The sequence below is a fragment of the Notothenia coriiceps genome, unplaced genomic scaffold (genome assembly GCF_000735185.1).
Source record: "Notothenia coriiceps isolate Sejong01 unplaced genomic scaffold, NC01 NC01_scaffold00012287, whole genome shotgun sequence".
Lineage (NCBI taxonomy): Eukaryota > Metazoa > Chordata > Actinopteri > Perciformes > Nototheniidae > Notothenia > Notothenia coriiceps.
This window is the reverse complement of record NW_011344988.1, coordinates 1-9,491: the sequence shown is the minus strand read 5'-3', so window position 1 is coordinate 9,491 and position 9,491 is coordinate 1. Positions and strand designations below refer to the sequence as shown.

The following is a 9,491-nucleotide window of genomic DNA, read 5'->3' as shown; positions in this document are numbered from 1 at the left end:
CTATTTAAGGTATTAAAATAACATCAGTAACAGGTTTATTTGAAACACTAAGCTACAATTAATACAATACAGCAGTCTTCAATAAACCCTCAATCGTGGTTACCTGTACTGCGTTATACAGAGAGGTGATTCTTATTTGTAGTTGACACTCATTAAGGAAACAAGTCTTCCAAACTCCTCTCAGTGGAGACTCCATATTTGAATTGTTGAAAATTGGAAAAATTCAAAACCCTTCCAAAGTTGTTTTAATGCCAACAACTCCAACATATGAATACACATTTGTTAAATTGCGTAAACTCTGAAAACCAAAACTATAAAACACAAAATCTAAAACATGAAATGAAAACAGTTTTTTGTCCTATGATAAATTCCACGCCCTGCCCTGCATCGTCTCGGGTGACTGTGACTCACGTGATGCTGTTCTGGTGCAGTGTGTCCAGCGCAGTGTTGCGGTCCTCGGTGGTGGCTCTCTTGTCCATGTTCCTGAAGCGCTCCATGGCGGAGATGTTCCTCTGGATGCTCTGCTTCGGGAGGTCGAGCTTTGACACAAATGTCAGCGCTCCACCATCGTCGCAACGGAACAGCATGGGGCAACAGTCGTGGCCCTGAACACGCAGACATTCATTTCAAATCATTATCCTTGATGACTGTTTATTTGTGCATGGAAATATGAAATGTGTTGTTTAATCTTACCGCAGCTACTAGACTGTTCTCTGAAACAAACATGACACTGAGGAGAGGAAGGAACTCCGTCTTCATCTGTGAAGGACTGAACACACAGATGAATGATCAGCTTGAGAACAACTGGTTTTAATGTATCAGGGATTAAACATTTGGTACACTATTTTGACAACATAAACCACAGTTTGCTTAATCTTCCAAACGGCTCGCCTGGATTAAACGGAATTTACAAAAACTCTATTTGCTAATTCATCTTGTGTAAAAAAGGCATTTTTCTGTTGAATATGCTTCAAAGGAACTTCACAATTGTGCTATTTCTTCATTCCTGTATATTAATTCTCCGGTAAAACATTGATTTGATCTATTCATTTTTTTAATATCTGTGTTTTTGTTAGATTCTTTAATGTTGTTTCAAATCAGTAAACAACACATATCTCATGCAGCACAAACTTTTTCAAAAGAGGTGTTATCCCAGAAATGACTTTTGTGTTAAAAAACAAAAACCTGGGCTGTGTTCACTTTAGCGTTTTCAGGTTTTCTAGACTGAGCCTGTTCATCTCAATTCATAACACCTGCAATTTGGTTGTTTATCTTTCTCGCCCTGTTGGCAATGCGGGTAGATGATCTGATTACAAATCGTGGCGTGACGAAAAAAGAGAAGACACCAACATGTCGTCAAATACATAACTAGTTAATGTTTTTTTTAAAATAATATTTCGATTAAAAACTGATGAGTTTAATGAAAGAAGTTAGTAACTTTTTGGACATTACAATTGTATCATCTTTTTCGTTTGCTGATGCAGTAAAAACAAAAAGATACTAAGTCAATTCAAAAACCTTAAAGCATTAGTAGCTTAAACTTCACAGTCCTCCCTCATGTCTATCCTAACTTTGCAAATATATTTTGAGACAGGAAATTGAGAAAACAGATTTGTTTGGCCTAGAGGTGTTTTGGTGGGTAACAGCGAATGTAAACATCACATTTGTTTGTTTACTCCACAGGGCATGTTTAATCTGAGAAACCTGCTGGTTACAATCATAAACAAGAATGCTATTTGTGCAGAAATGAAAATACCTGGCAGTCTTAGAGCTGTCCACCACAGTGACAGTGCTGTCATGGCTGACCCAGGCCAGTCGGTTACCAGAGGCTGAGAAAGAGACTGAGTGGACCCAACCCCCTCCACCTAACAGGCACAAAGTGGAGAAAAGGGCAGATCTGGTTTAGTTCAGGTTACTGCGACTCATATGAAAGAGATTTTTTATCAACACATCTGAAGACAAAGATACAGACCTGCTCCTCCGAACTCTGCTAGCACAGCCCCAAATGGCATCTTGCTGCCCCAGGGTGTGGGGCCTGGCTTCTCCTCAACCTCCTTAATGTAGGCTGAGAACACCCTGGAGGCCGGAGAGGGAGGGAGGAGGGGGGGGGAGAACCACAAAGACAGGAATCAAAAGGAGCAAAGGAAGAGCCTGGCCAGGTTTTCTGTCATATAATCCTCCATCTCATTTCATTTGAAAATGTTCAATGTTAACAGCCCTCACCTGCATTTAAAGTCACAGGATCCTGCCGCCAGCAGGATGTTGTTGGGATGCCAGTCCAGGCTGAGGATGGTGGAGCGGACCGGCTTCTTGATGTGCTTGCTCACCCACCTAAATGATGTGAAAAAGCACATATTTTATGTTTTTTGAGAAAAACGTCAGAACTTGTAACGTATATTCATGTTAAAATGCAATGATCATTTAATCTGATATTAAAAAGGGAAACAGACACAAGTTGTGGGTGTAGTTCAGTTAAACTAAAACCTTTGTTATCTTGTCTGCAGACAATTAAAAGACAAGACATCCATTTGTCGTGACAGATGGGGTCACTTATACAATTCAGAAAAACTGAATCAATGAGCAAAGCAACACAGAACAGACGGACTCGAAGCCAAAAATGACAATCCAGGTGACACATTTAGTGCACCATCTGCCTCAGAGCAGCTGCTGTGTCCCAAAGGAACACATTAATGGTGAATGAGTTTGGAGACTTTTTCACAAAAGGCCAGAAATAAATGTCAAAGTAACACTGTCTTATGCAATACTGAAATGAGAAAAAGGGACAACACACCAACCGTATACAAGAAACACATTTATAATCCCAGTGTTTCCCCTATCTACAAATAGTGGCGGCGCAGCGCAGCGGCTGAAATATGAGCGCAGCTGCTAGGGGGCGCCAGCCAGGTACCAAAAAATTTTTTTAAAAATGTTAAACTTTTTTTTCTTTCCTTAAAATAATAATAATTGGCGACCCTTTTTCATTTTTGATTGTTTGTTATGTGGATTTGTGTTACTGTATGTTCAATAAAGATGTATTTTTGCTAAATCTTGAGACATTGCCCCGGATCCCCCTAGAGGATGTGACGTCCAACCCCCAATTCAAACACGTTCATACAATACTGAATACATTTGAAGCCATTTTGACGTCTATTACCTATGTCAATAAGTTTCTGTTTTTGCAGTGTATTTGTCTTTTGTAGAGATTTTGCATTTATTCTTTACATATAAAATGTCGCCTAAAATCTCACCTAGGGCAGCAAATTGTCTAGAACCGGCCCTGGTACTAGGCCTCAAGAGCCTTTCTTGTGCTGACACATAGAAACAAATTGGTGGGGCGCACTTCGCACGCGCACACACTAAAAAATTCCACGCGCTCCGCGCTCACATTATGCTGGGCCCACATGCCTTAGCACCGCTGCTATGACTCCATCCTAGGGAAAACACTGAATCCCATTAACACATCAGCAAAACAATTGGAAATATACATTTGACTACTAACCTTGCCTCCATGATGTATCCAATTTTAAAAACAGATTTCAGCTAATTGTAATAATTGGACCAATATTCTCACCAGTCGTTCTCAGACTCGAAGTAGCAGACAGAGATGAGTCGAGCACCACTTCCAACGGCAAACTTGTTCTCCAGCGGAGACCACTTGACGAAGGTGGCAGCTCGGTTGATCCTGAGGATGACCAGGGTGGGCTTCCATACGCCCTCCTTCTGCGACCACACATAGGCGTTACGGTCTGCTCCACATGTCACTATACGGTCACTTTTGGGAGCCCAGTCAATTCCTACAACACAAAAGAGAGAGATTATGTAATGAGACATGTTTGCAACCTGTTTTAATGACATTACCAGACACACTTGTTTTGCATGTTTGTGGGTTAGTCATAGATACAAATAAGAATTATGCAGCCTCTTTAAATACCTGTTATGTGTCCATTATGCTCCTTCAGTTCATGGGTCTTAACCCACTGGTTACCACTCTTCTTGTAGATATGGACTTCATGGTTGTTTGGACTGATGGCAATTTCTACAGAGTTAAAGATAAAACCAGCAGGTTACTAGGATGAACGCACAGATAACAAACAAGTTGGACCAGTTTCTGGTATCTGCCATATGGCGAGCTGGAATACATGTTGTAAGAGTTTATAAATCCGAAAAACAAAAGTTTGAAATAAATGTGTTTTTGGGACCGAAGTTGCACTCCTGTTGGTAAATAAATATTTGATAGGTATAATAATTTGTTTTTAATATACAAATCAATCAATCAAAATGAAGGATATAATTCAACTAATGGTTGAACTGATCACAAAGAATAAACAATGGAGAAATTGTTAGTAAAATGTGATATATCTCCAAAGAAAATCCCAAGATTAAAGAATCTAAAATATTTGCATCCAATATGTCCATCACACAACTGATATCATTTTAAGTAAACAGTAGCTTAATATTATTTCTTACAGACAACCAATTATGAATATCAGAGGGCAACATTAAAGTGAATCATCAATAGTGTCAGCTTTTAAAGAAACATTTATGCAGGGATCTACTTGATGTTAATATTTGAATGCACTGGCTTTGACTTAAGGAGCTATAGAAGAGAATAGACTAAAGTAACGAACAAACAGTACATCTTCTCGTACAGAGCTTGGTAATGATACACTCAGATCAGGAAAGGTTTCAGCCTTACGTGTCCTGTCACTGTTCCACGCGTGGCAGGTGATGGGTTCCAACAGAAACTGATGAAGGGACATCTTGTCTGGGTGCGGTCCTTAAGTGGAGCTCTGCGAAGTCACACAGCAAAACTTAGTTTAGCGACGAGCGACAAAACACACCCAGAGAAAACAGCTGAACTAAACTTTGCCTCTACCGGCTTTACAGCTCCACACATGACAGCGTATATAAAAAGATGGAATACATTTCAAAATCCGTTCACTTTATTGCAACGTTAATTAGATTGTTAGCCTGGGAGCACTGACGTTAGCTAAACCCACTGATAAAAGGCAAACATTAAAAGGCTGCTTGAACTAGCCAATGTTAGCCACAATAATATGACTAAGCTAACGTTGGACAGCTTGCGTTCACCACAGTGAAACACTTTTGTGGAATTGGGTTGAATAGCCAAGTTAATATCGTTTTACAATTGTCTTATTATAAATCGTTAACAGCAAAACATAACTAGTTAATCAACATTGCTAGCTTACAGTTCACGGGTGTTAAACAGGCCTTTCAGCCATATTGGTCTTTTTGAGAAATATATAGACGTGTTGCTATCCACACTGTGCCCAGGCGGCCTCTCTTTACTATGTCAGACCCCGGTTTTTCCTCGGAGGAGATGCCTTTACTGCCAATGATAGCTGCTACACTGTTAGCCGTACATTCCGCTAGCCCGCTTGCTAACTCACCTCGTCAATCCAGTTCTCGGTTAGCCGGCAAGCTAAGTGACGCTAGCGGGGAAAGGTTAGATCGGGGATGGACCTGAATTCGCGGACTCTGGTCAGTCGACACGAATTCGTCCAGGAATGTTGAGGGAATGTCAAGACGGCCAGTAGGATACGACCGGGAGCATCCGGAAGCTAACTCGGCAGCAAAACCCGTGGATGCCTGGCTGACAGCTAGCTTAGCCTCATCACGCTTGCTGTTACATTCAAGTGGAAAAACCTCGGCTCGTTCACATTGACGTCCCCACACAATCTCTGACGAACGCGTAAGAGCTCCTCTAGTGGTTCAAATAGAAACACCCAAAGTGGCCAAACCGGTTACAAAACACCACCATCTAGTGCATCGTGTTGACTAATCCCCCATTAAAACTCAGCAGGGCAGTGGCTATGAAAGACCACAGTGTCAGGATTTATAAACTGAGATAAAGGATTAATTCCCAAGGGCCCTGAAAGCGCCATAAACAATACAATGGTCACAAGGGCCTTGAGATGGTTAAGGTTACCTGACCTTGAGTACCTGTCATGGACAAGGTCCCTTTGTTGAAATCTACTTTAAGGTAATAATGTCAATGTTCTAACATGGTGAAAAACTTCTAATTAGTTACAATTGAATTATGTAAATTGTAATCCCTGGAATACTCAGTTAATCAGCATTTTTTTAAAGCATTTATGCACAACCAAGGAGGTCTGACAGATTTTTCTTAATGTAGCCTACTTACACATAAATGGACATGAACAGCTAAGAACAAGGAGGACAAAGCTAGAAAAAAGGTAGGGAATATACATGACTATATGTAGCCTACATTGGTATGTCAAAATGTAGATGTGTATTGTTTCACATGGGTGGAGGTGAGTGATGAGAATTTCAGCTGCTTGAGCTATTTGTTTCCTTAGCTTCTCCACTTTAAACCCACTCCAGGCCACTTCCCAATCGCACCACACTGAACTTGCATTTCAATTTACAACGGGGGCCAATAAGCACATTTTTGAAGTATGGTTTCTAAAGAAGACTTATTTGGCATGTTCTTCACCCATTCATTATGTGCTGAGGCTTTCATGGCTCACCACATATTCAAAGACGACATTGGCCTGTACTTTTTAAAAATGTATTGCAAAGAATATTATCATTATTCTGCCAATATACTATTTCTGAGAGTTTATTATGACCAGTGTTTTCACCAAGTATGCAATGGTGGTAAAAAAAACCTGGATACATTTGATTAACGCTTTTATTATATACCACATAACATAGCTCATCATTTAAGTGATGCCTGTATTTGAACTTTAGGTACCATTGCACTGACCAAAGTCTCCCACTAATAAACAAGCTGGGAGTGGTAAGGATTTTATTTACATAAAGAATGTTATACAGGTCTTGTTCAATGTACATCAAAGACACCTATCATTCATTTATTGAGCAACAGTATACATCTAAACCTTTTAATCCAATTGGTCAACCAATAGAGTGAAAGAAGTTAAGATGCTTCCAAATTACAGTCAATCAATCTCCATTCAATCTGCATTAAACCTTACACAAATTGGCTCTTCTGTCAAACTTAAAAAATCACATTTGCCTCATTTTAAAGATCATTTTGCTATTGCCTTTTGGGTAAAAGGTTCTTCAACCAATCAGAGGAGATTTCAATCAGCACCTCTTATTTGCACCTGGTACACATGCAGATGAACTGCAGCTGACTGAAAACACATCAGATTCTTTTTCACACATTTTAGCATACATTTTTAAATGGAGCCATTATCAAAAACAGATGACCCGTTTCCTACTCCTCCGCCGTACTTCTTACCAGGTAAAGAAACTCTCAATATACTTACAGAGCCAGAAATCATAGGTTTTAACAGTACACAGTTAAATAAAGTTTGTAAATTGTTCTTCCAGATGAAAATCAAACGGTACGAGCTCCGAGTATCTACCATATTAACTCGCCTTTCAGCCCTCCACCACCTCCTTGCTTCTCTTTTTCTCCTGGAATTGGCTGCTCCACTGAAACATACCCATCTCTTACTGGTACAAGCTCACCTAACATCTGCCTCCATTTTGAATATGTAGAGCAGGCCTAAATGTCATTTTGTGTCCCTTTCACATTTCATTTCATGGCTGTTATTCCCCTTGTCATAATCGTTGTAAATCTTTGTGTTACTTTGCAGCTGTTCTGCATGTATTTGTAGTAGTTTATCACTTTATAGTTTTTTTATATATCTTTAGGGTCATTTTGCATCTCTTCCTAGTTGATACAAGTCTCTTTGAGTTACATTTTGGAGGTGAAAGCCAGGGAGGACTGACACTTTGGGACCTTGGGCCTGTGTCCAGTATTTCTGTTTACTAAGTTGTCCATGCATGGAATGGGAGGAAATGCAACAATTTGTCATTCAGAAATAATTCAAGTTAAGACATTTCTGCTTTTGGATGACACTATGGTTAAACCTCCTACAGCATTGATCAGAGAATGTTAAGGACTTTAAACTATAATTTGAAGTTAAGGTATCTAAATATCCTAATGTTACATTTGAAAATAAGCTTTCCTTTTCCTCCCCACATGTCTTCTCTCCAGCTTCCCCTGCTCCTATATTTACACCCAAGCTGAAGTTTGTGAGCTATGAGACGGAGCTGTGTTGCTCTCCGGGTCAGACGACATGTATTTCCTGTCAGACGCGGGTCACCACGCAGGTCATCTTCAAAGTCGGGAGGCATGCGTGGCTCATGTGTCTGGTGTTTGTATTATGCTCGTAAGGGACTCGATCAAATACCTTAATCTGGTTATCTAATTACCCAGCATCATTCACACATTGAAAATGCAAAGACTGATGTGTGATTTCTGTCTTACAGCTTGGTGCTTGGATGCTGTCTGATTCCTTTTTTCGTGAACCATTTCAAGGATGCCTATCACACTTGCCCTCGCTGTTATAGGGTCCTCCATGTACACAGGAGGTCCTGCTGTGAATGAAAACACACACGATTGACTACCAAGAAGTTAAACTGATTGCTGATGTGTTTTTTTTATCTGGATAACCTAAAATGAATATATTAATGTGTAAATTGTAAGAAGAATACATTGCTTTCTGTCATGTATAATTTAGACATCTTTATATTTTACCTTTTGTAACAAAATCATATTAAATAAATATTTTCTGTGTCAATCGTTTTTCATGTTTCTTGTCCTTTTTTAAAGCGAAGCCATAAGAGGAAAATGCTGAGCAATGCAATCGCAAGTTGTGTATATAAATGATGCCTTTAAATTTAATTCCACATTTGACAAAATCAGAACTTGTTTTTAAACTGCTGATGAACTGCTTGTTTAACGCTGTGAAGAAAGCTAGAAAGTTTACCTTGAGATATTTTATGTTCTTACGCAATCAGAATACCTTTATCCGTCTCAGAGGAAATGTACATTGTTACAGAAAGTAAGGAGCCAATTACTATAACCGAGGACATGAGTGAACTTTCATGCTCCAATTAGACCTTGTTTCCACAGATTTTTCATTGCAGCTACATTGCATAGATCCGTGGTTCTCAAACCTTTTCTGTCATTCCCCACTTTGAACAGGTGGGCCTTTTCAAGCCCCACCTGTTCCTCATCGCTCCAATAAAATGGTAGGCAAAGCTTAAAATGTTCAAATGTATCGTTCTATATCAGGGGTCTCCAACCTTTTTTAGGATGAGAGCTGCTTTCAAAAAATAAAACAAGTCGTGAGCTACTTTTACTCCTTTTTTTGCAGTGTATATATTTAGCACATTTGAACATTATTATATGCTTGCCTTTAACCTTTGTGTGCTGTTTGGGTCATGTGGGACCCGTTTTCAGTGTTTACTAAAAGAAAATATATGCAATTTAATTATTTTAACCTGCTTTATTTGCGGGTGGACCTCACCTCCGCCAGGGGGGTCCGGGGGCATGCACCCCCGGGAAGATAATTATTTTAATGTTGAAGTGAAATGCCTCAATTTGGTGCACTTTAAGCAAAAGATGAATTTATGGATACAGCTCTCAACACACTGAAAGGGAGCTGTATTCTTTTCAATATTCCAAA

At 39.6% G+C, this 9,491-nt stretch overlaps 2 protein-coding genes across 2 annotated transcripts; one reads left to right on the top strand and one right to left on the bottom strand.

The window, feature by feature from the left end:
• Positions 1–378: 378 nt before the first annotated feature.
• On the bottom strand, positions 379–5,707 carry arpc1a (actin related protein 2/3 complex, subunit 1A). Its single transcript, XM_010773276.1, has 9 exons — positions 5,412–5,707; positions 4,697–4,790; positions 3,932–4,036; positions 3,572–3,794; positions 2,224–2,331; positions 1,973–2,076; positions 1,757–1,865; positions 694–769; positions 379–605 (listed from the first exon to the last, which is right to left on the bottom strand). Exons 2-9 carry the CDS (start codon positions 4,758–4,760, stop codon positions 408–410), a joined length of 987 nt encoding a protein of 328 aa, XP_010771578.1. The 5' UTR covers positions 4,761–4,790; positions 5,412–5,707; the 3' UTR covers positions 379–407.
• A 1,372-nt stretch (positions 5,708–7,079) lies between these two features.
• LOC104947297 (lipopolysaccharide-induced tumor necrosis factor-alpha factor homolog) lies at positions 7,080–8,605 on the top strand. The gene is made up of 4 exons (XM_010773275.1): positions 7,080–7,252; positions 7,342–7,470; positions 8,015–8,189; positions 8,290–8,605. The coding sequence occupies exons 1-4, from the start codon at positions 7,192–7,194 to the stop codon at positions 8,405–8,407; spliced, it is 483 nt and encodes a 160-aa protein (XP_010771577.1). The 5' UTR covers positions 7,080–7,191; the 3' UTR covers positions 8,408–8,605.
• The last annotated feature ends 886 nt before the right edge of the window (positions 8,606–9,491 follow it).

Coding starts and splice junctions, on each gene's coding strand:
- arpc1a (XM_010773276.1), bottom strand. CDS start 4,760: ATGTCCCTTCATCAGTTTCTGTTGGAACCCATCACCTGCCACGCGTGG. Junction 4,037..4,696: donor GTGGAACAGTGACAGGACAC/GTAAGGCTGAAA, acceptor TTAACTCTGTAG/AAATTGCCATCAGTCCAAAC. Junction 2,332..3,571: donor TTCGAGTCTGAGAACGACTG/GTGAGAATATTG, acceptor CACATCATTTAG/GTGGGTGAGCAAGCACATCA.
- LOC104947297 (XM_010773275.1), top strand. CDS start 7,192: ATGGAGCCATTATCAAAAACAGATGACCCGTTTCCTACTCCTCCGCCG. Junction 7,253..7,341: donor TCCGCCGTACTTCTTACCAG/GTAAAGAAACTC, acceptor TTGTTCTTCCAG/ATGAAAATCAAACGGTACGA. Junction 8,190..8,289: donor CTGGTGTTTGTATTATGCTC/GTAAGGGACTCG, acceptor TCTGTCTTACAG/CTTGGTGCTTGGATGCTGTC.